We start from the raw sequence: 25,942 nt of genomic DNA, 5'->3' as shown, positions 1-25,942 counted from the left end.
TAGATATCAAAGCAGCGTTTAATTAGGAGTTGACCACCCATGCCGCTGCAGAAGTACTTGTACCCAATGCTCTTGCTTTAAAATCAGCTTGTTTATCCAGTCCTGTGGTATTGCCTCCCACTCTTCTAATATTGTGTTACAATAAAACAATGTTGTTGTATTGTAATAATAATATATTGATAGATGAGAAGAAAGGAGGTGTGGCACGGGTGGCCAAAGCTTAAATATAGTGAGTATGGTCACGTGAGCCTGCACGTGACCACTGGCATGCAGTTGCCATGCAACATATTGCCTGCCTTATCTCTGCCTCAGTCATAGGTTGGCGATTTCGTTAATAGAGAGCTTGTTTAATCCACCGCCAGCACTTCTTAATAGGGTTTATATCAGGAGACGTAGAAGGATGAAGTAGAAGGATGAGGTAGAAGGACGATTCCATGCTTTGAACGGTATTGTGTATAGTAATTTGACGTAGACTTGTAACCATAAGCTGAATTACCATCTTCCATAAATAAGGGCTCTATTGCCGGTTGTAATTGGTGAGTAATAAAGGCGAAAGCGTCCAGTATTGGCTATAAGTAGTTGAGAACTTGTACTAGGTAATTGACTTGTTTAAAGGCCCCCTTCTTGCCTATACCGTTAATAAAAATCAAAGAGCTTTTATATCCAAAACCAATAGCTCCCCACGCATTAATAGGTATTATATAACTATAGTGAAACTAATATTAAATATAGTTCTTATAATATCTCTCCGACTTTCCCTTTTTCGTATTTTTTGTAACCCTAGCCTTCGCAAATCGTCCTCTAACGAGTGTTGTGATGGGGATTTGATTGTTATATGGTTTTCGGACCATATATAGGCGTTTGGATGGGTGGGAGAGGGTAAAGGGGAAGTAATAAACTAAGTACTCAAAAGTAACACTCTCAATAGTAGTAAGAAGTAAAGCAAAGGTCGAAAATAAGGGGCTCTAAAGTATGATGTATTGAGAAGGCTAATCGTACGTATGGACGGAAGTCTTATGCAACCCCTTAAACTAGCGCCAGCATGCCTGGGAAGCAGGACACGTGACGGTAGTCACGGGACAAGAGAGAAAAAACCCCACTACAGTGTAACGGCACTAGCTAGGGCTAAAGGGGAGTGGCTGTCATATGACTGGTTTTACCTAGCTAGCCGGCGTTTTAGTAGTTTTAGCTAGTATTTCCCTTCTTTTATCCCCTTTTCTTCTCTTTCTCTTTTCTTCTTCTCCTTAGCTTAGTATTTTTAATATATGAGATTCTTGGATCTTTGAGCCCTGGCTATTACCTTAATCCCGCTATTATAATAAGGAAGGTAATCTCGTCTAACTAAAGAACTTATAACTACTTTATAATCTAGAAAAGATATACTATTACCTAGAAATATTATATAGTAACTTATATAAGAGTTAAATAAGGCTTTTGATATACTATATAACGGTAATAGCCTTATTAATATATCTGGCACCTGAGTATTTATATAGAGTACTTAAACTCAAGCTCTTTCCATATCTTCTACTAGTTTATTATTCATATCTCCTATTGCTATAAGTAGTATATAATAGCTTTATTAACTTCTCGATCGGATAGGAGGAAGGTAGGGTCCTTTTAATTAGGGCATCGTCGTTCTGGGGCTGGGTAGTGTGGGAGGGAAACTGCGACAAGACAAAAACCCACATAAAGTATACCAGAGCGCAAAACGTGACTTGACAGCAAAACAACAAGATCAAAAGCGTAAATAGTAAAGCATAAACAGTGTGCAGTGTGCAAAAGCTCAATTGATTGAATACTGAGGAGGGATTGTTCTCTAGGACTACAGAAAAACCAGCTTTCTTATGTGATTTCCGCAAGTCACGTGCAAAAGGCCGCGGCCTTTGCCATGTGACCAAAACCTCAAAACCGCCAAAATAACATGATTTTTGGAGAGTACGGCTTGCCGTACCACAGTAGCCAAGGATCTTTTGGATCGTGGTATTGCCAAGCTTGTATCATACTATTAAGGCGCAAACGGGAGCCTTTCCAAACCAGTAAAGCTAGTATATAGCCTCCTTGTGTTTCGTAGGGATCTCATAGCCTTTTTCGTACTGAAAATCGAGCGGTAGGGGTATGTTCAGGGTGGTTGTTCTAATTTAGTGGGGGGCTGGTTGAAAGAGCGCCTGTACGCACAGACCCATGATTGCAGGCTCGTTAAGTGGCTAACTATACGGATACGACCGAAATGTTCTCCACAAGCTGAACCTGTCGACCCTGCTCCTCTGGGTTAATGCAAACGGTATCTACCCATATAATTCGTTCAAAAGAGTAATCTCGAAGACGTAATAGCGCAGCATATAGGTTTACCCGTAACAGGAAACTGATCCATATCTACCCAGATAGGCAGAGAAGAGCTCCCAAACGTCTAGCATAGCGGCTCTATATACCCGTATACAATATATAGACAGCAGAAGCGTTGCCAACAGATCCGATAAGGTGGTAGGCGATTGGTCTCGTGTTTTTATTACTGTTTATTAGTCCAAATCACGAGCTATCTCGCTAATCGTGGTGATTGTCAGCCATTTGCTGACTCACCCAGACCTTCCAGGACACCAGGGGGGTGGTGGCTGAGTTATTAATAAGCCAGCCAATCGCACTTTCCCGCCAACCAGCTGCGAGTCAGAAACCCTCGCTACAAACTGGCATCTCAGCTTCTGCATAGACTTTTGCGGTAAGAATGCAGTTCGCAGGCACGAACTAACGTATCGTGAGAAAGAGCAAGATGGAAGCGAACACTACGTAGTGGTTTCTCCGAACCGGAAGCTGCTTCCTGTAAAACCAACAACTGGACGTCAAAGGAGTAAGCTGCTCTCCGCTAAATGCAAGGTATATATCCTCAGCTGCGGCTGACTGACTGGCTTATTGCCCATCCTGGTTCCTACAAGGCGGTTAAATCAATTCCGCGTCCTGTTCTTTGCTGTCCCTCTTCTTAAAGGCAGTTCAAAAATCCCTATATAATTGGCAATACCCCTCCAGTTTTTTCCATGGCAGATATCTTCCTTCAACTTTGCTTCTCTTCAAGATCAAAATCCCACTGCGGCCATAAAATAAAACCTCCAACAACGATGGATATCTCCCAGCTTGTCACTTCCATCGATGCAGCCATAGCGAGTCTCGGCCAGGCGCCACCATCTGACGCCGATCGTCAACAGCTTCTGGCAGCTTCCAAACGACTCCAAGAGGCATCAGAATCCCCTCTAGATGCAACTGCATCCATTGTTCTTGGTGTAAATAAAGACAATATTCCACCCAACTGGGCTGCCAGAGCTAACGGACACAATAGATCCATCGCCAAGCAGCCATCCGAACAGCTGTTGACATGGGACTCTTCCCTGCTCTCCTCGGTGCGGGAGAAGGAGGCATCACTGCCCTGGAGCTGGCGGAAAAGACCAAGTCTGACGAGATTCTCGTCACCCGTATCATGAGAGTTGTAACAGCCACTGGCTATGCGAAGGAATTTGGAGTTCGGCACTACACAACGACTCCCAAGACTGAATTATTCGGGCCCAAATCTCCATTGATTGATGTGATTGTTCATATGTTTGTCTCCATCCACAGTTCTCTCTCCCAAAAGAAAAGGCTAAGATTACCGACAGGGCACCACACGCCCAAGCCCTCGTTAAGCTCCCCGAATACTTCCGCGTAAACGGCTACGCAAATCCCAACTCCATGACCTCGGGGCCTTTCCAGTTCGCCTTCAACTTCAAGGGCACATACTTCGATTGGTTGAAATCCATTCCCGAAGAGCAAGAAGCTTTCAACCGCATGATGGCCCTCACGCGCATGGGGCGGGGAGAAGAATGGTTTGACTTCTTTCCCACTGAATCACGCTTCAGCTCCACTGATCCCTCCTCCCCTCTCCTCGTCGACATCGGTGGCGGCTTAGGGCACGACTTATCTGCTTTCCACAAACGGTTTCCAAATCTCCCTGGGAAGCTTATCTTGCAGGATCTCGAACCTGTCATCAGCAATATCACCTATCTAGACCCAAAGATTGAACGACAGATTTATAACTTCTTTACACCGCAACCGGTGCAAGGAGCGCGTGCTTACTATATGCGACAAATCTTACACGATCACCCTGATGGTCCTGCTATTGAGATACTTAAAGGGATTCGGGAGGCTATGACGAAGGATAGTGTGTTGCTTGTCAATGAGAATTTCTTGCCGGAGATGGGAGCTTCGTTGTAAGTGCATTCTCATCACTTGTTTCGCATGCTACGGCTCTTTGAAACTACCGCCCGTCCACCTTCGTTCTTGGAAATCTCTCTCCTATGTATGCTGACGATGTTGTCTGCAGGTATAACGCGGAGATTGATCTTTCGATGATGGCGCTATTTGCGAGTATGGAGAGGACGGAGAAGCAGTGGGTTGCTTTGCTTGAGGAAGCTGGGTTGAGCGTAGTCAAGGTTTGGACACCTAAGACGCAGTTGGATGGTAGTGGGACGGTATTTGAGGCTGTGAGGAAGGACTGAGCTGGTTGTTAACTTGTGAGCATGATATTCATGACGCGTTGGTAGAACACGGCCCGTACCTCTCCTTACAAAGCCACATTCTATTTGCTCGTGATGAATTACTACTTGACAGGCTTCTTCGTATAAATAGATGGTCTTGGCGGTGTTGTGGGCACCCTTTGCCTGAGCTAGGTAGGTACTTAGGTAGAAGTCTTAAATTAGGTGAATTTTATTCGGTCATAAGATCAGGATCTAAATTGTAAGATACTCCGCATTGGGGATTCATAACTGAAGATATAAATTTGAAGTTGAGGAGTGCGGATTGAAAAGGGTACTGTGATAATTTTGGGGCTCGGTTTGCCTTCAAAATGAGCGAGGCAAACTTGGTTCCACTTGCGAAGCATCAAAACTATTGACACTTATATGCAGCATTGATTGTGAATGGAAAATTCTGTGCCTTCCCAAGTTGATGATATTCAAACATTGGCGTTCGAGTTGGCATGCGATTCAATCAAATTGTATGAGGACGGCAGAGCGGCAAGGCACCAAGCGCCAGACATACGTACAATCGAGCTCGGAAAAGTGGCAACAAAAAAACTGGACGTATTTAACCCCAAAGTCATGAGCATTTGACTGGAAAAAGTCGTGTGCTCCGAACCTAATGCAAGAGATTAAGCGAAGCAAGGAAGTACTTTTATTTTAGTACTCATTAGGTCGCAAAAATACATTTATTACTAGACATCCTCCCTACAAGTTTCTAACTAGCCTTTACAGACTTATGAATCCTTTTTGAGTGTCTTCCAAGCTTCAGCTGTTTTAAATATGCTTCGACATCCCCATCTTGGCATAGACTGAAAGCTCTAGTAAGTTGCGCCATGGTTATTTGTCGTCGAGGCTTGATGTCGGCCGTAGATGTGTGAGGTTCAAGACTAAGGGAGGTGGGAGGTGTAATGTATTATCATTCTGGAAATGGCGGCCTGTCAGCTAGTGTGTGTGATGTTTGCATCGTGGTGATCTTGCCTTCAAGTGAGGTCTTCGTCGCATATTTCAGCTCATCTTGTGCGTGCCTTCCGATTGTTCACTTCTTGATCTTCTAGCCGTTACGGGGACCAGACGTCTGCTACGCTTGGGAGATGGCACACGTATCAATACTGACACTAAGAGGACCCGGGCTGCTGTGCTCACCCGCTTTGTCCTCGTCTTTCCTGGCGGGAATGGATCAAAGCCGCGTCCTGTTGTCCACAAAATAGACAACGGTCGTATAGCAGCAGCCAACCAGATCGGACTCGAAAAAGGGGATCGAACTCGCCAATTCAGCCACTCATATCGCTCGAGTCCAGAAACCAGAAAGCTGCGCCCCCTGATCCCTTCATCTTCCCACTTATTAAGGCTGACATGAAGCTTCAAGATTTACTTTTACAAGGTAAAATAATTGGTATTTTTAATCTGAATCTCCAAACCAATCAGGAAACGGTTTCTATCCTCTTTTCCTAAGCTCCAAATGCGGCTGAAGATTTTCCACCTCAATGGCACTCACGTTCGTCTCTTAATTGGTTGTCAGTACGTTTACGAAGGGGCGTTTTCAAGGCACCCCGGCACTTCGGCATCGCAGGAACCCCGTTGAACCCGTTGCCGTAATAGACGCCGCAGGGGATGATCCCCAAAATAATCTTTGAATTAGGTTTTCCCAGATCATAAATGCCAAGAGCGGGCTCATCTTCGACTCCAGGGATCAGCCTGGATTAGAGGTGACTTCACCTACAATGCGGCAAAATCTGGAGTACAAGCCATATAAATAGTACAAGATAATAAAGATTATGAAAATATTATTAAATATATTTTATAAAACTAAGTAAATTTATAATTAAAAGCTTCTTAAAAGAAGTTATAATTATTAAGACATTTATATATAAAATAAAGAGAAAAGAAATAACTTTAAAATGTTTTTTATTTATATATAGATTTTATTAAAAATATATTTATTAATTGAATATAATTTTATAAGGAAATAATATAATTATAATAGCAGGAATGAAGCAATGAAATAAGGCTTCAAGATGTGAGACATTGCTTTTGATTGCCTTGATCTCAATGTTCTCGAGTCTAATGGAGGCTGCCTGAGGCGATTAGTTTATTGTTTCCCAGTCAGAAATTGAACAGGCTTACAAGTCAAAGGTCCACGAGGCTGTTGTAGTGATTTTGAGAGGATGAGGGATAGATCGAACAGTGGCTGAGATCTAGAACAATGCGAGATATAGGAGAAGTAGAACCGGTGAGGCGTGGATCAGGGAATATTTAAGCGCAATAAGAACTATACCACAAGGTATAGAAGCATGTGGAATATCTGACAAGAAATGGATTAGAGCGCCGACTGGGCATTTGAAGCGAGGTTTTCACGCCCTTGGACAAATCAAGGACCGCAATAAACGTCCCCTCTGAGTCCTAAACAGAGTTCATAGATTCTCGTTGGGTTACCTTTGATTCTAGGGGAGACGGGGCAGAGATCAGATATTGGGACGAGATGCGGTGCTGGAACCCCTACTGCTACTTGGCGGCTCGGTGTATCCTGAAACTAAATCCCCTAAACGTTTATTGTAGAAGTCCCTAGCAGAGATGATCTTCCTTCCTAGATGTTCCTGCTTTCTCGAATTCTGTCCGCGAAGAGCTGTATAGGCTATGTGCGTTCTGCCGTATCAACATCAGAGCATTTCCGCCTTTCTTGAAGCTAGAAGTTCGGTTGTCCCTGCGAGTGAACTTAAAGAATACTCCCAAAATTGTTCCCAAAAAGCGCCATGCCCCCTTCACAATAACCAGAGATCATTTTGATTCCCGAATGTGACTACTACAAGTTTTTATCATGAAACTACTCGTACGCATGGCAAGATTCGGTCATAAAGGGGTTCCTCGCTTAAAGGTAATCAATCACTCACACACCCCCTAATAAATACTACCAGGCCAAACGCCTTCCCCTAAGTGATTCTCCATCTCACCTTGAATAACCCAGTCCTAACCTCTCTAAATATCCACCCATCATTACCTCCCCAACCCCTCCCGCTCCATTCCACTACTAACACACTTCCAATATTAACATCAAAATCAATATCTAAACATCAACTCAACCTTCCCTCTATTCCCAACAATCCAGCACTCACTCAAACAAACAACTATGCCCACACCTCGCCATGCGCGCCCCCTCTCTATCCCCGTCTCCCTCTCCCTCTCCAAAACAAAATCAGCACTGAGCCCCCTCTCTCGTATCAAATACGGAATCTCAACCCGGGCCAGCGAATGCCGTGCCTTTAACACGCAATACGAGCTCTCGATTCCTCTAGTACTGGTTCTCCGATTTGACCAAGGATGAATGGTACATTGAACAGACAGCCCCAGAATATTGCAAGAGCTATTAGTAGTCTGCAATCTCTAACTCCTTTAAACACTGTGGTCTCGAATGGCTTTTAGCAACTTCACAATATAAAGTCCGCTAACCCTAAGACTAATATAAACTAGTATTTAAGGAACTTATATAAGAAGTTAAAGAAATATATTTTATAATATTATTTATATTTTCAAATTCAAATTATTAAATATATAATAATATAAAAGTAATACAAGGCGGTTTATATAAGAAATATATAACAAATTAAGAGAATGCATTTTATAATATAATTTTATAATTTTTCTTATTATAACTCTTATTTAATTATATATCAAAAACATAATTATATAATATAAAGCTAATATAAAACGGTATTAAAGGGAATTATATAATATAAGGCTAATGTAAAATAGTGTGACGGCGCTGGCTGGGGGCCAAAGGGGGGTGGCTATCACATGACTGGTTTCACCTAGCTAGCCGGCGTTTCAGTGGTTTTAGCTAGTATTTCCCTCCTTTTATCCCCTTTCCTTCTCTCTCTCCTTCTTCTCCTTAGCTTAGTATTCTCAATATATGGGATTTTCCTGGATCTTTGAGCCTTTATACCATTGCCTCGATCCCGCCGTCACAAATAGTATTTAAGGGAACTATATAATAAACTAAGGAAATAAGTTTCAAAATATAATTCTTAATTTCCTGAAAAGTTATTTTAAGTTTTTATTATTATTACTTTAATTTAATTATATATTAAAAATATAATTATATAATATTAAGTTAGAATAAGCTATTAATTAAAGGAATTATCTTATAAGCTAAGGGAATGCGTTTTATTATATAATTCTTAATTTCTAAAAAAAAAATAAGTATTCCAAGTCCGTGAAATTCCAGGCCCTTATTACGGCGCTGAAAAGGGGATCCACGCCGCGCAGGGTATTTGGGTGTATGCCAAGGTCGCCGTCAAAAGTGTTTTGGTTAAGAAAGCAAGGCCAGCCCCGATTCGAAGAAACCACTGCTGCTGATTATCGCTTTGAACGATTACCCCATTTAGAGAATAATAGAATAGGTGGTGTGTGACAGCTGCCGACGTGCCTGGCGGGATCCGGCCGCATATAAGCCTGGGAGAAAGTGGATCCTCGCTATTGTGTTGCCGCACGGTGGGTCCTGACTCCTGACGAGCCCACCCTCAAAAGTCCGTGTTTTTAGGGCATTTCGCTAAGAAGCGAACGCCAAACCCAATTTTGTGCCTTTTATCTTATTCTCTAAATCGCTTTAAAAGAGTTTTAAAACTCACTCTAGCTTCTTTAATCATATATATATATAAATTATAATAGGTTATAATTAATAGTTATTATATATTTGTCAAGTGAAGTGGGAGACTTTGGTTTTGCGATACCTGAAAATATCGCTAAAAACACGGACTTTTGAGGCCGGGCTCGTGAGAATAGACGAGAGTAGGCAAAATATAGAGGAAATCGATGGCACATTTTTTAAGCCAGAGAATTCAATAACAGCCACCTGGGCCTTGAACACGCCCTTACAAATAGAGGCCTGGATGCATATGCGGGGAGAGATAGGGGTCAAAAGTGCGGCTGATTGTGCGCCACTCACCAAAGGTGGTTCAGCGACGGCAGGCCGGCTCCAGGTTGGCACCGACCAAATGGCACCAACACGAGCTCTTCATTCGCCTCCTATCTTTCCTCGGCAGCGGTCGTCACATTTAACATGGTACAGGGGGTGTAAAGCTAAAGTGCAACGCTTTCACAAGGGAAAATGAATATGGAGGCATATATAAGCTTATGTTCTTCAGCTTCTTCTGGTTTAGCATGCATGAAGGACGAACCCAAGTCTGTAAATATGATTTGTAGGTCTGCCCCGTTGAGGCTCGGTTCCAGATCTTAAAACCAGCAGGTTACTTCAGCTGCAAGCCACACATAAAAAGCTCGCCCAAGCAGCAGTCGTACGCCCGTGTTTTGCCACATTGATTTTCTTGGCAATGGCTACCTTGGACTCTTTTAGGGTTGTAGATCTTCGCCAAGACGCGGGAGAGCCCGGTGAACGAAATGAGCGAGGACAGCTCCTGCAGCCACAGGAGTATTGAAACAATAACTCCAGGATTTAAGCATGCGATGATTGGCCGTCTGATATCAATTGAACCAAGAAGGTAACCATTGGCGATACTGAAGAGCCTAATCTAGACCACCAACTCCGTGGCGAAATGCTCATGGCTACTCGTACATATTGTGCGCGAAGGTCGCGACTGAGGATGCGAAATTCAGAGCTTTTCAAAGTCGCATTAGCTACCGTCGAGATCGCATTGCAACTGCGCCGCAGACAATTCCCTCACAATGTTGAACAAAGTTCTACCCCTACTGTTTCTCTTTTTCTTTTCGACACACCGAGTTAAAGCACAGACTGGAACGATTAGCGTTGGCCCTCTCCTGAGCTGTGGTATCACGACCTTTAACTGTCCTGGCGTGAGCGGGTGCTGTACAATTGGAGGCTGCTGTGGAGGAGGATGCTGTGAGAATGGTTATACCTGTATCAACGAAGGGACATCGGCCGAGGCATGTTGCCCAGCATCTGATCCAACCAAGTGTGGCACCGCAGCAGCGGTAAGTCTCTAGAGCAAGACATACCATCTTGTTCTCTCCTGTCGCGAAAGCCAACGCTGATAAATGATGCGTATTATAGCCATCTAGTTCTCCTTCCGGGGGACACACATGTACAAATGTCGAAGCTTGCGCTGCGGTAACCGAAGACGGTGTCGGCTGGACATGTGTCTTGGGAAGGACATGCGGGTTTTCATACGGAGAGTGCAATCCATGTCCCTACATTGCGGGCAGTGGGTCTGGTCCATCAACCGTCAGCTATGCAGGGAGTAGTCCAAGCACTACTAGCTATTCAGGAAGCAGTCCAAGTTCTGTTAGCTCTCCTGGGACTAGCCCAAGTCCCAGTAGCGGCTCGACAACATCTTTGGGGTATAGCTCAAGAGGAAGTGGCGTTGGATTACGCTGGCTGGCGGCCGTTAGTCTTGGGGGTGTAATTGCTATAGCTGTTTTGTATACTTAGAATTCTTCCGATCCCCGCAAGACTTGATGGGCAACTACACGAAAGAAAAGTGGCCTTGATGGTTTTCTTATCTTGGACAAGATTTCACCAACGAGCATGCCATGTGTGTTAACGTCTGTGACAAGGTCTTCGGCATTCATAGTTTGGTCAAGGATTGCTGTAAGAAAGCCGTCCCTGTTGACTACTCTAAGGCCCCGGTTCAACTAAGGTGATGTTCTCTTGCACGCCTTTCGGCACCATCGACCAAGTGGATTTCAATACGTTCAAAGTAGTCTGAGGAAGGTTTGAGGGGAGTGAGGAGTTCTTGCTTCTCGGGGGTTCTGCCTCGTCCACTGTTGATATTCTGGTTTTTTTTGGAAAGCTCGAGGTGGTTCGCAGCTCTTGCTTGAAAATTTCAAGCCACACAGGATCCTTCTCAAGCATGTCATCTCCAATTCAACCCCCAACTTTCTTTCTTGCTCTAATTAGGTAGCAGACCTCAACTCAACGAAGAGTGCGGCCATGCCTCCTCCTGCTCCACGTGTGTCCAACCTTCAGCTGAGGATGGTTATCCTACTGTGCTTCTACTTCATCTCGTCCTTTAACATCCCGTGCCGAGCAATTTTCTCCGCAAGTCCAGCTCTCCGTCCACATGATAATATGCTTGTGAGCAGTCTGGTCGGCCAGTTCGCAATTCTAGCACATGGCCGGGCGACTTCCGAGGATGGTTGATCAGTTCGCTTTTCAGTGGATTTGGCATCCTCGCGTTCTTGATCAGGAATTATGTCGTGTTGAAGCCTAGGCTGGATGCAAAAATTGTCTTCCATATGTTTCCTGTTGACTACCTTGCTGGTGGGAAAGTGCTGGTGGCCTAATCGAAGTCAACAACATAAGTCCGTGGCATACATGGAATGATCTTTGCGAGAATGGTGCCGCTGATATGTGTCCTTGGTGATGGGAGGAAAAGATTGATCGGCGAGTCGGACGCTTGACATAAGTATCACCAGGTGGGCCAGAACGAAAGTCGTCAGCTCGAAACCATCTCGAGTTCAGGAAGATTTAGGCAGCCAGTTAGTGGTTGGTTCTGTTGGTTGGATCTGGACAAGGCAGTGAGTCAGCGCTCCATCTGCTGAAGGCCCCGTGCAGCAGCGAAGCCTTAACAATCAAGTGTTCGAAACATGATGTGAGTAGGGCAGCTCAGTCCTGAAAGAAGGGCACTGAGAGACTTCGTGCTTAAGCTCCTGAATACTGATCCGCGTGGATGGATCACGATCGAAGATTTGACACAATATAGAATTTGCTTCTTCTGATAGCGGTAAAGTGGTCCTGAGAAAGTTACGGTCGTTCATAAAGGCAACATACGTGGGGTCATCGAAAGTTGCTTCTTTCCACGGATTGCGACCGCAGGTCAAGTTTACTAGGATAACACCTAGCGACCATATATCATGAGGAGCACATCTATATGACGCGTCTGTGAAAAGTGCAAGCCGGTTTTCTGATGTTGATGTCACTGGTAAGTTTATGAACGTTTGAAGGATCGCAATCAATACGTGCCTGGACTAGCGTAAAATTTGCTTCCTAAATAGCCTGCTATCTCTTCCGTTCTTGACAGACTAAAACCAGCCAGTAAAATTTGATTACCAGAGACCAGAATATGCTCAGGCTTGAGATCCAGGTGGTAAACTCTGAGGCGGTGACAGTGTTCTACAGCATCCAGAAGCTGAAGAAAGGTGTTGCGAATGGAATCATCGTCAAAAGTCCTCCTTGACTGCGTAATACTGTCGAAAAGGCCGCCTTCCGGGTAGTAAGGCATGACAGTATAAAGATAGCGGTCGGAGTCAACTATCTTAATAAGGGGAATTATATTTGGGTGAGCAGATACTTTATCATGGACGCAAATAGACTCTTTATGTACGCGTAGACGCGCCGATGTTTTGTTGAGAGCTTTCACTGCATACCAAAGCTGGGTCCTCGAATCGAATGCTTTATACACCACTCTTTCATTTTCGAGACAAGTCACAGAATTCACTACGCCAAGGATGTGAAGCGACCCGCTCAAGGTCATACCAATCATCGATTCCGGTTTGCAATGGTGATTGCATGCAAATTGCTGATTTGAGTGGGGTGTATAGATTCGATTTTTATGCTCCATGCGATTGACACAAATGACGATTTGTGTGTAAGTACGATGCTCTGGATTTTGGATCCTCGTACCTAGCTGTTCAAGAGCCCACTCGCCGTTGATATAGTTTCTAGTCATACGGATTCCAGAGAGATTGAGACCACCGTTAACAATCCTACGGGTTCCAGAGAGATTGTGATCAATGTTTTCAATCCAGCGGTCCATAGCTTCGGCAATGTTGCGTATCGCGTCAGCGCGTTTGTTCCATCGGCCATCCCTAATACCACAGGAGATGAAAAGGTAGCACTGTATGAGTTCATTCAGGAACACCCTGATTAATATGGCCCTCTCTTCAGACTCTTGCTCAAAAGCCCTTAGCCTTGCTGAGAGCATGATCGACGTCTCGTAACCCCCATTCGCGCTGGGTCGGACTCCGGTGCTCGAGAGACATAAACCGCCGTATGGTTGCTCTTGCGACCAATGCCATCGTACACGACCAGAAAGTGCTTCATGGAAGAACGCTTTGTTGGCTATGGTCAAGATGCTGTCTAGGGCATCATCGTCGACGAGCCAGGTTCCCGAGATAATACCCTGAAGCATTGTCCGGAGCCTACTCTTTGACCACCTATGTTGAACCTCCAATTCAACCCTTCGGACTGCCTCCTGGATACTTGATGTCTTGTAGGGCGGGTACCACCGGCCAGGTTTTGGACTAAGGGAGTTCTCGGCGTCATGCCAATGGCCAAAATGAGAAATCGATCCACGAGATACGGAGACATCCGAGGACATTTCATCTGATGAGAAGGTTATAGTCGCAAGGTTTGACCCGGGTTCATTTTGAGTTAGATTCCTATCCGAGGTCTGTAACCCGTTGGTTCGCGGGACGGAAAAACTCTGACTCGGTTCCTCCGTGAGATCGATAATCGGTACGTTATGCTCTATGCCACCAATCATCGCTGTATCATCCTCCAGGTCCATATTCTCCGTTTGAATATCTTCGAGTTCGTGCTCGGGAAGATTCCCTCTAAGAAGAGTCACAATTTGCGACTTGTTTCTGTAAAAGATCTCTGGAGTTAAGCCGGCGGATTGCAAGTCCTTTCGAATCTGTCTCCAGATTTCCTTGCGATTCGGGGTTAGTGAACGCGATGTGTCTACTGAAAAGGCAGAGGTCTCGCGGGATTGCCGCCGAACCTCAACGAACCTCCCCAACATTTGTCGCAGCTTCAAGGTTTCGAGGGACCTGACTCCGATGGCTGGTACTCCATTTTATAGTTCGACGGAAGTATGTCTCCAGAAAGCTTACTGTGTGTATTCGGTATGCTTCATGGTGAGCCAAGAAGTATCCGCCTTTATTCTCGTCTTGGTATCTTTCATCTGGGTCGACACTTCGCTTCTCTCCACACTCGATGCCGAGTCATCCTCAATTCGCAACCAACGTTCCCGAACTGCCTGTAGATCTTCAATGATTTTTGCATGGCGCCGCTCGGCCAACGCAACAGCTTGCTTGCCATTGTCGTCCACCTCGATATCTTGCAAGAGTAGCCGTGTGTCCTCCAAAATTGCGGCAAGGCTTTGGGCCAAGTATTCTACTGCTTGGAAAGAGTTCGAGGATTCTGGCCCGCACCGACCGTTAGCATACGGTAGCGTTCCTTCGCTTCGGGGCGTGAATCATAGCCTGGAATCTTACCGGTATAGAATTGCCTCATATCGTTCAATTGCCCGACATTGTGATTGCCCTGGAATATGTGGCCCGAGCCGTGGGCATTGATCGTGCCAGAGTACGTGCGGGGGCCATCAAGCTGGGAGTCGTTGGAAGCGCATTCTCTTGACATGCTTGCCACCGACTCTCTTCGTTAAAATGCGCATAAACCCCATAAGGAGTATAGAAAAATGTTCAGATGATAGCGAGCAAGTGAGGCTGGATTGCGAAGTGATTGATTGGTCGGATACGAGTACGAGAACGAGGACCCCGCGTTTACGAACCCAATGTGCTCAGACAGTGGAGTTGAAAGATAAATAGCCTCACTGCAACTACAAGCAACTTCTCAAGACGAAGATATGGCTGCGGCCAACGAGCTGCCTTCCACAGCTGGCCCCTACGGTCTGCAAACACTAGCAGAACCCGTATTCCCAACGCTAGAGTAAGCGCATAATTCCTGGCCGTGGCAGGTGGGTGGTGCTGAGCAAACCGCAGTATTGTTTTTGTCCACGGATTGACAGGAAACCGAGAAACAACTTGGACACATAAAACGACCCGAACTTTCTGGCCCTCAGATTTGCTACCCAAAGATCTTCCAAACGCCCGAATACTTACATTTGGCTACGACGCAGACGTCGTCCGCGCGTTGGATGCTGCGTCTTCCAATTCGCTCCGCGATCATGGCAAGAGCCTTGCGCATGAGCTCGCTATGAACAAAATGAGGGCTAGAGCTATCGATCGGCCGACATTCTTTGTAGCCCATAGCTTGGGAGGCCTTGTGTGCGAGCAGGTAACCAATTCTTACCTACGTTACGCCAAGCTTCTGATCATGTAGTCAGGGTCTCTTAATATGCCGGAATGCAGCAGAAGCACACCTGAACGCGCTGCTAGACGCTGTTAAGGGGATCATTTTCCTTGGAACGCCACATGCCGGCTCTGATTTGGCCAGATGGGGAAATGTGTTGACTGGAATATCGTCGATCTTCTCGAAACCCAATAGAGACATCGTGCGTGTTCTGACTCCAGGCTCAGAGATGTTGGCAGCTGTCCAGCAAGACTTCCATACCATGCTGGATACCAGACGCGAAATTGGGAAGAAGATGAAGATATTTTGCTTCTATGAAGAATACCGCGTTGGCGGCGTTGGAGAAGTGAGTTGATGACATTAGCATGAGATAATCATGGGCTAACATGTATCCTTCGCGCAGATCGTCCCAAAGCACTCTGCCATTCTCCCCGGGTATGAAAGCCAAAGCATACACAGTAACCATATGAGCATGGCACGGTTCACCGGATTGGATGATGGAGGTTATATAATGGTTTCTGGACGACTCTGGCTGTGGGCCCAGGAGCTTGAACAGATTCCTGCCCAGCTTCCAAAGGAACGAGAGAAAAGGATCGAATACTCGGGGACTGTGAACATGATGGGTAGCGGATCCATCTTCCAAGGAAATGCAAATATTGGGTCGCTTAACCTGGGAAGAACCAATGCAGCATGTCGAAATTTGTGAGATCTGGCTTATTAACGCACGCTCTCTGAAATACTCACTCTTACTTAATAAGTAAAGGTTAGAAGTTCAGATTTGCTATCTATATTACTTAATATATATTTCAAACAAGTTTTAATTAATATATAAGTTATAAATATAAGTACTAATATAATTTTAAAACTTAAATAATATATAGCTTTAATTTTTAATATTAGTTTTTTATTAAAGAAATTAGTAAAGGAAATTAATAAAGAAATAATAAGAGATTTAAATCTTATTTTTCTTTTAAAATTTAATAAAAGTATTATAAAGTTATATAATATTAAAATAAAATTAAGTTTTAATAAAATTATAAAGAAAATATAATAAAAAATTAATTTTTAATATTAATTCTAATATCAGTAAGAGTAAGGAACCATATGACTGTGATAGGGGGCCTCGTACGGAGATCGCGGCATAATGTATCGGGAATACAGCGCGTTGGGACTCTAAACCCACTATAGCGTGCAATAGTAGGGGCTGAGCCCGCTATAAGACCCTGTAACTCTAGGCTATACGCCCTGAAAGCACGCTGTGAGACATTCGCAAGGCTGTGGAAGATCTTCAGGGGTGTTAGCGCTGCTGGCGGAGCAACTATAGCGCTCGGACGCTGTAAGGAGAGCAATCATAGGGCTCTTTAGCGAGGTAGCCCCTGTAACGACAGGGGAGAAGGCTTTAAAAGGTGTGCCACCCCTTGTTAACTGCTTATAGGGCATTTTCAGGGTAATAGCCTAGAAATATAGAGGCTTATAGCGGTTGAGTGTGCCAGAAATGAGCTCTATAGTGGACTTTCAGCACAAATGCCCTGTATTCCCGATACTTTATGCCGCGATCTCCGTACCTGGTGAGGAATTACTTTTCGGTGAGAATTTCTGTCGACAGCCACAAATGCTAGCCTTGCACCCACTTTTGCTTTCGAGTACAGCTATGCTTAGAATAGTCACTTATTAAGCCTCCCTGGTGTTTCAAATGCACAGCCTTCCATGCCCTTGCACCGATGACATGCGATGGCGCTGGAGCCTGCCGCACGCCCCGGGGGCCCCCAATGAGATTGTCGCACCCCTGATCAGGCTCTGAGAGTCAGCCTCGTCGAGTTGGTCTTGAAAAGGCAGACCTTTCCCCGTTTCGGTTTTTTTCTCCTCAACACTCTTGTGTGTGATCCATCGGTAGGTCAACACCTTCTTCTCTGCACCTTGGCAAGATAATTGGAGTATATTTTTCTAATATTAAATGGTATTTCTAGTTAGTCCCCGCCCATTCAAGGTAAACCCCCGACGAAGCGCCAGAGGGGCGGCTTCGTCTTCCCCATCATTCCCCCAAATCATCATGGTCATGACCTAAAACTCAGCGGGTCATGTCAATCTAACAAGTCTGAGTTTCTTCTTAACCCATACCCTCCGTTAGCATCGTATCAATTGCAGGGCCAGGTTTGGAATGATGAATTCCGCGCCGCCGTCACGATCGCTGCTCCGCATCCGCCTTGGTGGATTGATAATATCAATCCCGAATTCGTTTCGGGTGATGTTGAAATCCACCAGGGATGCCCAATTGCGCTTGAGAGTGTTTCTTACGAACCTCCGGGCGCAATTGTGGCTGGAACGGACAGCTTATCAGCGGTATTTCAACCAGCCTATGAACCATCTGGATTCAGTCAACAATCCCTTGACCTTAATGTCCCCGCCAATTTTGACATTGACGTCGAACTGGAAGCTTTGCTAGCTTTCCCAGATGGTTCAAACTGCATGGTATTTCAGGATTCCACATCACTACTTCAATCAGATTGGAATTCTATGCCACTATCGTCGATTCCGCGCTCTGATTATGATTTCTCCGGCCTGAGCAGTACAGTTTCAACACCACTTGGGAATGAAACTCTCTGTCATAAGTCACATCAGAATCGCAAGAGTCAAATATCGGTCCTTCCGTCCTTCAAATGTCCGCATTGTTCCGCATTTTTCACAAGCGAACAACGAGTCGGGTATGTTCTGTTGTCATATGGCTGGATTTTGCTAATGACTACAGGTCTCACATTCACACATCCCATCGGCATGCCAGCAAATGTGATGGTTGTGGGCAGCGTTTCACGATCCCAAAAGATCTAAGACGCCACCTACAAACAGCATCATCATGCCGAGAAGGATCAGCACGTCCCTTTGCTTGCAAATGTGGAGAGACATTCATTCGAAAGGATCATCTTCTACGTCACATCAGAAGAAAGACCGAGAAATCAAAAGATGGCAAACGCCATGCAGTTCAGGTTGGCCCTAGCAACTGAAACGATGCCGACGAAAAGGATGATGTTGGGTATTCTAGACATGAAGAACTAGCCACGCTGCGATCACAGAGATCCACGTGCTAGTTTTATCCGTCCAGACTATTATCGGACATCTTATGGAGCCCCCACGTGCCTGGCACCAACCTGTCGGCACTGTTGTTCCGTGGATGCCCTCTGACGAGCGGCACAAACCCACCAAAAAATCCCGTCAGGTACAATGGAACTCTGAGTTGGAAAGAAGAACTAGACTTGTAGATTGGCAGGATCTTGCCTGTCAAAGTTTAAGGGAATGATCACAGAAGTGTTTTGGGGATTATTTTGGGGAATCGATGGGGAATGAATGGGGCCTGGGGAGATGGATTACTGGTTGTCGTTGGTAACTTCGTGACAGCCGTTAAGGCCAAGCAAGGAGCCACAACCAATACGTTATTTCGTCATAGAATTTGAATACAACACATTCTTTGATGATAAAATCTGCCTGTCTCATCATTGTGCACCATCCCTCATGTGTTTTGCAGGTTTCAAGTTATCACGCAATTTGTCATCACTGCTTGAATTCTTCCACAAGACATATTTGGCAAAACATATCAGTTCTCAAAGATAAGTTGACAGAAATGGAGAGTCCATTGACTTGGAAAACGATCTTACATAATAACTTTTGACAACTTTGAACCCCGATTGCGGAGGGCGATACCCTGAAGCCTCCTCCTGCCCACCGTCACCCAAGCAGAGAAATCCTCGCTCTTCGTGTCCAACTGGCTCTCTTCAATGGCACGACTGGGAACAACTTTGGGTATTGCCTTCGTCTTGCCTCTTCCATTTCGGTTCTCCCAAGCCTTGTATGCTCGATGATTAGAATCAAGACAATGCTTCGAACTTCGGTTCCGCCCTACCACGGCAGCATAAGAAATCCTGTTTTTGTTTGGGCGAATCTTTACAGACTTCGGATCTAAGAAATTATTGTCAGCTCCAGAATTATTTAGAAAACCTGTGGACTTCTCACCAATACCTGGCAATGGTGGAAACTCCTTTTGCGTATTATTGAGATGAAACTCCTCTGCGTTTGGACCGGCCTTCATGATAATGATAACCCTTCCTCGTTGAATAGTCTCAGTAAGAAAATCTCGACTTCCCCGCAGGTGCTTCATCTTCCTCTTCGCAAATGTAGACCAATTGCCCGACAAACCATCATTCAAGAAAGCATGAGCGTGGTACAATTTGAATGGGTTGTTGGGATTTTGAATCAAGTAAACATCGGCATGACTCTCATTCCGTAGAAAACGCAAAACAGGAAAACACTGAATCCCGGCAACTCTCCAAGGTCTTTTGCTACCAGGCGCGTCTGATTTTGAGAGATCGATTTCCGAAAGGTATGCTTCTCGTGTGAGGTTCACGTCCTCACGGTTGATTGTGAGACGGAGGAACCCCAATTCAGCTCGATGTTCACTCCCCTGACGTTTAGCCCATCCAAATACAGGACGCCCTCTTGGGAGTGGGACATATCGATTCTGGTCTACAGCCAGATACCCAGATGTCCGAGCGGTTGACAATCGCTTTTGTGTGGGTTCCGAATTGACACGTATGCCGTGACTTCGAGCAAACAATGATGGTGTTACCATACTAGAGAATTGCCACCCGAAAGAAACTGAGCGTGTCTGTGACTGCGCCAGGAGCTCTAAGTCACCTTGGCTTAGTTTTGTTCGTCGACAGTTTGCCCAGGATTTGCTTCGTCCTGAGGATTTCTTCCACATGGTAAGAGTCTTTACGCCGATGATGTCGGCAATGTTGTCCTCCTTTTCCTGTTTGTGGAAAACAACGATTGGTGTTTTGGTGGTTCCATCTTCGTCAGGCTGTGGCTTCTGGGGTGATTTAGATCCTTTTCCAGCTGAAGGAGGGCTGACAACTCGAAGAACGGGCTCCGTGAATGAGGATGGCGTCAAGTTATTCTTGTTTGCATTTTCAGTTGTTGTTGTCTCTTTTGTCGTTTTTGTCTTCTGAATTGATTTGGTCTTCTGTGTTGTTTTCGTCGATTGGGTCGGACTCGGCTTTAACTTCGGCTTCGCCTTGTGGGCCATGTCGACTTACTCCAAATAGACCAGTTCTCAGCTTTTCTGGAGGGAAAGAGAACTGCTCACTCGTATATCCTAGCAGGCGAAAGAGCACTGAGAATCATTGTGAGTTCTGAGAATATATGATGAGGCCCGTAGGTAAGGCTCGGGGCTGTGTTCGGGGGCCTTCAATAATAGCCAATCGATTTCACAGCCCAACCAGGTTGCAGCCACGTGACCAAGCCCCAGCTTTGCTTTTGTTTGGAAGTGAGACAGAGCGTACGTAACTTATTCCCCAAGATATAATCGAGAAGGAACTTTCCCCGAGAAGAGGCAGGTCAGGTATCTGGCCTCTCTACTCGCTTCGCCCGCTCTTTCCATCCCTAGTCAGCCTTATCATTGGGCCAAATCCTCAAATACTGAGCCAACAGGGAGTACCAGCCATGATTCCCTAGCCAGTTCACTCGATGCATCCAAAAGGGGCTAGCGGCCGGGCAGGTAAGGCGAGAGCTCGAAAGACTGCATAATACTGTGGGAGGATGAATTATCACATGACGATTTCTGGAATGCGGAGGAAGGTGCGTCCATTCTGCGAGGGAGCTGCCTGTGGTTCGCTCTTCCCCGGCGTGAGCCTGTAGGAAGTGGCGCCGCCCTTAACCTCAATCGACTTACAACCCAGGCGGCAATGGCGAGAGGTTTGGTGGAGATGAGAGGTGTGAGGGATTAGCGGTCTTCACCCCCAACAGCCAGTGTAATCGTCCTGCGTCAAGCCACCCAAAGTGGTCAGTTGATTAAGCCAATGCTGCAACCCCCACAAGGGCTTCCCCAAATTCCACTAGCTTACGAGTTCTTGACCCTGGGCTGGGTTTATTCCATCGTTTGCTCAGACATGCGGAGTCCGTACTCGGGCGAGCCGATAGAATTGAGCTAATTACTCACCGAAAAGATGCGCCCGTACATTCCGATGCACATATAATGCCTTCCATCTTATTGGCTCGCTCGCCGACTTGTGAGCTGAGGTAGCACTTTGTTCTGTTCTCACCTTCTATATTGACATCTTATTCGGGCATCTAACAGTATCTCCATCCTCGACAAGTGCGCCCTCAGGTAGCAAGTCTTACAATGGGCTCCCACCCAGACGTATCGTATCCAATGGACTGCACTGGTCCGTACTCGGTGAGATCCAGCATTTGAATCCATGCAAGCCACATATATTTGCTTGGCGAATCGCAACGCACTCATGGATGGCAAGTCTTAATCTGCATAGGACTTGACCAATAAAGTGAACAGTGAGACTAGGGCGGGAAAGCTTTGCTCCTCTACCTCAGAGTCTGCCTCTGACAGAGAATTTTACACTCCTCAATGACATTCCGAACGGTTTCCAAACCTTCAACATCGAGAGCTTGAAACTTTTTCCATACATCGACATCTCATACAGCACAATTCAATAATCCTACCTCTTCTCAAAATGTGCTTCTACGATGCTAATGAGATGGCTTGCCAATGCTGGAAATGGGGACACTTTCGACGGCATTGCCAAAAAGAATATCGGACAGGGGAAGTTTGTGGCATGAAGCTTGTGATGAATCGCTACAAACTTGCCGAGAAATGCAAGATCTGCACGAAAATCGATAATAAGGAGAGAGCTATCCGGAAGGAGGAAGAGAGAATCCGCCGGTGGAAAAAGGAACACGGCCGCACCGCTTCAGTTGCCAAGGCTGAGGAGGATATCTGCGGCCTCAGGCGTGATATCCAGAGGCTCTTGCACGATCGTGCTGTGGGGCAGGACAACTTGGAAGACGGCGGGTACGAAGTCGACAGTCCCCTATGAACGGAATTAAACATGACTGATTTCATCCTAAAGGGGTTCGACTCTCGCGATTCCAATACATTCAAGCAGCACAACAAGTGCCGGCCACCCAATGATTTCAATGAACACAATGAAACGAATCTCGCCTAGCTTTTTGATGACTTCTGAAGGCCTGATCATCGAAGACCACAGCATTGCCCCACCGGTATCTGCAATTACTGGACCGGAACCCAAAAAGCTATTTGATATAATCTTTCGAAATGTTCATGCCACCACGTTTGACCTATCGTTAACCGAAGTGGACAACCTTAGCCTCCCCGAATTCTTTGCAACATACTCCCGGAAATCCGGGCTGCCTCTTGCATCGTTAGATGGCTTCAGATTCGAGGCTCTCCTTTCAGGTCACGATGCCATCACTGACTTCACAGTGAAAAAGGGTGAAGATAGCCAAAGCTGGGAAAACACGAAAAATGATATCGCTGGGTTGATAGCAATTGCTAGATTGAAGACGCCAGGAGAGAGCAGATATGAAATCCGGGTTGATCCTTGTAAGTCGATATCCCACACGCGGACGAAAGCCAGTATATGTTAATTGCGTAGTGTTCCATCAGACGAATCAATCACTCTTCGATATATTACTTTTCTCAGACAATCCTCCAAATACATCGAACACAACCCTTGACATGGTATCAACTGGGACGGGAAAGATGAAGGATCTAAATAGCCAGATGACTCAGGGGGATCTAAAATCAGATTCCATCTTTAGAGGCCATACTGTCAACGAGATCGAAGCAGTAATCAGAGCCACGCTGCTACGGTTATGCTGCCAAGATGCCCTCAAAAAAATCGAAGACAGCGAATTTTATATCAAAGATGATCAAGATACAGGCACGCGGAATGACCAAGATCATATGGCTCACTGCGTATACAAAAGCACCTTCCAAGTTCACTGGAGCGCCGAGGAGTTTTGGAATGATCAGTGCAAGAGCGGAGCAACGATATCACTTGAGTCTGTCATTGTCTTGATTGGGCGTGCAGTTGACGCTCAAGCCGCAACTGTTGGGGAATACACGAGGAGTCATTGGCCAGAATCAGGCCAAGTACTCTTGGATGTTCTGCAAAGATTTCTTGAAGTTGGCGACTCCAATTCGAGGGGTATGTTGACATGACTTGTTATGCTTCGGTGATTTTTGCTAAACTTTTCAGAGTTCGACAAGCACTTCTCAGCCATTACAAGAGTAGTGGGAGTGTCTAAAGCAGCATCAAGTATCGCAGTCGAAGTTATCGGGCCCCTGAAAATGGTATCAGAAATTGGCCAACAATTGGCTTTCCTTGGCGCAGCTCTTCGTACTTCGGGTACAGGTCATGTTGGCCGCTCCGAAGCTCTAATCTCCCCATTCCACGCATTTTCGACAAATTTTCACATCAAGTTCAGTGTTAACCCCCTCAAAGAGACTGAAATCAGTTGCTGGCACAACCTCTTTGTAAATCCAGTTATTGCTTGCGGTTTTCCAACCTCAAACCGGGCAGATGAGGTTGGTTTAGAGATTCCGCTCGAGATTATGGCTACTTTAGGTGGCGCCAGTCACGCCGTGGAATACGAGGGTGGTGTCTTGCTGAAAGGGTTTTCGAGCATGTTCGTGCCATTGAAGCGCACTGGCGACTCTATCCAATGGCATTTCATCCGGAACGAGGATGATTCTAGACTTCCGTTTTGGGAAGTGGACGGACGTTGTCCAGGAAGAGCTCTGGTTGATACAGTTGGCCTGGAATCGATCTCCTCAACACGGGCATTTCTTGGGTGGTGGGAAAAGACAAGCACCCACCTTGGAACTGAAGATGCTAAATATGAGAACATTGATTGGAGCGCGACCAAAGAACCAGTAGCATGTGCAGCCTTTTCGGGAGGGAGTATCGGATTCCAGAACTTTATCACCGGCGATCTCAAATTTTCCGTGGGTCCCAAGGATAGTAAGTTGCACATCTCCCGAACTGGTCCTTATCAGAGGATAGTCAAACATGCCTCCAAAACTCCGGTTGTTTTGTATGATACGGAAGAGAGGAGGGGTTGGCTGGTGCCATCATCGGCGGTGATTGCACATATCGCCCAGACGAGACATTTTCGAGAACGTTTTAGTGTCCAACAGAAGCTCGTTCGTATGAATCCCGCGGACCCAGAGCTGGATACATATGAAGCGGCAGAAAGGATGTTGTTAGAAAATTCCTCAACAGTTCTAGGTGAAGATGACGCAGGTAACCCCAACTTCCATTTCAGAGATCTGGTATTGGGCGTCTGGTCCATACTTGAATGCTTGATGGATAAAGTAGTAAAGGTTGCATCATCTGCGGACCGAACACTTCACTGGCCAATTCGGAAAAACTTGCATGGTTGGGAGTTCATGGACATAGTCGACGAAGTCTCACCTCTCCGGCTCAAAGAAACTCCCATTAAGAAGACATGTGGCGGTTGGGTTGACCTTGCAACCGATATCAACGCCATAGTCCTCTTTGCCAGCGGCTTTGGAGATATTATCAAGCCGGCAGAGTGCTCGCTCAAGGGACTTTGCCATATGTGGAGAGCGGTGCCGAAAGAGAAGGACTATCTCACAGTAGGTGCCACCACCATCAATAAACTATTCGAACAGTCTGGATCTCGCCTAACAAGGAAACATCTCACATCCACTCATCTACAATGGCACCGAGGCAGAGTATTATTCGAGAAGTGCCATGCGAGCGATAGCTCTTTCCGCTGTACATGCGAGAGACTCCAGCAGATTTTACCCGACTCTGGGCTGACTTTCGGGACTATGGTTCCTCCTGTAAGACTGGAGGAGGGTGGGGCTATAATATTCGGCCAGGCTACACGTCGACTTCCGCTGCCAGCCGTCACTCATCTGCAACCGAACACCCGCGCATTTTACAGCCAAGAAAATTGCCCATTGAATTTACAAACAAACTTCGCAGAGTCACGAGAATCGAGCTCTCCTAGCGAAAGTGGGAGTTCTTCGTTAGATAGTTTTAATTCTGGAACTTCGATAGAGCTCTCTTCCGAGAGTATTAAGGTTGGGTCTGGGGAGGGGAATAGAACGGCAATAAAGAGACTTGGAGGGGATGATGAAAATAATAAATCTAGCAAGTAAAATGCGTTCGAGGAAATTTTAAAGACATAGTTAAATAGTCGAAAACAGTGTGTCAAATGATTAGGTTTGATTTGATTAGACCCCCCTACTCAAATCAAATCAAGTCAAAATCAAGCCAATCAAATCATACTTAATTATAATCAAAGATAATCAAAGATAATTAATTAGATTTATCACGTGATTGCGCACATGACTCTGGAGCTTCGGAAGCCGAGATAAGGCCAAAATAAGGTCTGGGCTAGCCGTATTCGGTATTGCTAAAGGCGCTCTTTACTAAACCAGGCCTAGCGCTAATTAGTAAGCGAAGCCAAAGGCGCTAGAACCTCCTTGATTTCCAGTGTTATAGTAGTAGTAAAGAGCTTGAATTGAGCTAAAGGCTATCTGCCAGGCTAAGGAAGC

The 25,942-nt window shown here is 45.7% G+C and overlaps 8 protein-coding genes across 8 annotated transcripts; 5 read left to right on the top strand and 3 right to left on the bottom strand.

The window, feature by feature from the left end:
* Nucleotides 1-3,110: 3,110 nt before the first annotated feature.
* Nucleotides 3,111-4,520, top strand: K444DRAFT_528229 (sterigmatocystin 8-O-methyltransferase precursor; the record flags this gene model as incomplete). Its single annotated transcript, XM_024874704.1, has 4 exons — nucleotides 3,111-3,272; nucleotides 3,329-3,585; nucleotides 3,642-4,232; nucleotides 4,346-4,520. The coding sequence occupies 4 exons, from the start codon at nucleotides 3,111-3,113 to the stop codon at nucleotides 4,518-4,520; spliced, it is 1,185 nt and encodes a 394-aa protein (XP_024737207.1).
* Nucleotides 4,521-10,044: 5,524 nt separating this feature from the next.
* Nucleotides 10,045-11,031, top strand: K444DRAFT_390126 (uncharacterized protein). The gene is made up of 2 exons (XM_024872428.1): nucleotides 10,045-10,484; nucleotides 10,564-11,031. The coding sequence occupies exons 1-2, from the start codon at nucleotides 10,218-10,220 to the stop codon at nucleotides 10,939-10,941; spliced, it is 645 nt and encodes a 214-aa protein (XP_024737206.1). The 5' UTR covers nucleotides 10,045-10,217; the 3' UTR covers nucleotides 10,942-11,031.
* A 1,052-nt stretch (nucleotides 11,032-12,083) lies between these two features.
* On the bottom strand, nucleotides 12,084-13,072 carry K444DRAFT_528146 (kinase-like protein; the record flags this gene model as incomplete). Its single annotated transcript, XM_024874694.1, has 2 exons — nucleotides 12,084-12,415; nucleotides 12,481-13,072. The coding sequence occupies 2 exons, from the start codon at nucleotides 13,070-13,072 to the stop codon at nucleotides 12,084-12,086; spliced, it is 924 nt and encodes a 307-aa protein (XP_024737205.1).
* A 183-nt stretch (nucleotides 13,073-13,255) lies between these two features.
* Nucleotides 13,256-13,831, bottom strand: K444DRAFT_528291 (uncharacterized protein; the record flags this gene model as incomplete). Its single annotated transcript, XM_024874710.1, has 1 exon — nucleotides 13,256-13,831. A coding segment is annotated over one exon (576 nt), but the record flags the coding sequence as incomplete, so codon positions are not given.
* Nucleotides 13,832-15,076: 1,245 nt separating this feature from the next.
* K444DRAFT_560836 (uncharacterized protein) lies at nucleotides 15,077-16,328 on the top strand. Its single transcript, XM_024876913.1, has 4 exons — nucleotides 15,077-15,183; nucleotides 15,237-15,531; nucleotides 15,581-15,892; nucleotides 15,950-16,328. Exons 1-4 carry the CDS (start codon nucleotides 15,101-15,103, stop codon nucleotides 16,250-16,252), a joined length of 993 nt encoding a protein of 330 aa, XP_024737203.1. The 5' UTR covers nucleotides 15,077-15,100; the 3' UTR covers nucleotides 16,253-16,328.
* A 1,230-nt stretch (nucleotides 16,329-17,558) lies between these two features.
* Nucleotides 17,559-18,867, top strand: K444DRAFT_390092 (uncharacterized protein). The gene is made up of 3 exons (XM_024872427.1): nucleotides 17,559-17,584; nucleotides 17,905-18,248; nucleotides 18,293-18,867. Exons 2-3 carry the CDS (start codon nucleotides 18,013-18,015, stop codon nucleotides 18,543-18,545), a joined length of 489 nt encoding a protein of 162 aa, XP_024737202.1. The 5' UTR covers nucleotides 17,559-17,584; nucleotides 17,905-18,012; the 3' UTR covers nucleotides 18,546-18,867.
* A 202-nt stretch (nucleotides 18,868-19,069) lies between these two features.
* K444DRAFT_612496 (uncharacterized protein) lies at nucleotides 19,070-20,723 on the bottom strand. Its single transcript, XM_024880146.1, has 2 exons — nucleotides 19,549-20,723; nucleotides 19,070-19,494 (listed from the first exon to the last, which is right to left on the bottom strand). The coding sequence occupies exons 1-2, from the start codon at nucleotides 20,618-20,620 to the stop codon at nucleotides 19,190-19,192; spliced, it is 1,377 nt and encodes a 458-aa protein (XP_024737201.1). The 5' UTR covers nucleotides 20,621-20,723; the 3' UTR covers nucleotides 19,070-19,189.
* Nucleotides 20,724-21,974: 1,251 nt separating this feature from the next.
* Nucleotides 21,975-25,624, top strand: K444DRAFT_612494 (uncharacterized protein). The gene is made up of 4 exons (XM_024880145.1): nucleotides 21,975-22,399; nucleotides 22,458-22,951; nucleotides 23,004-23,558; nucleotides 23,610-25,624. The coding sequence occupies exons 1-4, from the start codon at nucleotides 22,062-22,064 to the stop codon at nucleotides 25,541-25,543; spliced, it is 3,321 nt and encodes a 1,106-aa protein (XP_024737200.1). The 5' UTR covers nucleotides 21,975-22,061; the 3' UTR covers nucleotides 25,544-25,624.
* Nucleotides 25,625-25,942: the final 318 nt, after the last annotated feature.

The sequence above is a fragment of the Hyaloscypha bicolor genome (assembly GCF_002865645.1).
Source record: "Hyaloscypha bicolor E unplaced genomic scaffold K444scaffold_60, whole genome shotgun sequence".
Classification (NCBI taxonomy): Eukaryota; Fungi; Ascomycota; class Leotiomycetes; order Helotiales; family Hyaloscyphaceae; genus Hyaloscypha; species Hyaloscypha bicolor.
Note: the sequence above shows the minus strand (reverse complement) of the source record. Positions and strands in the feature narration are given on the sequence as shown.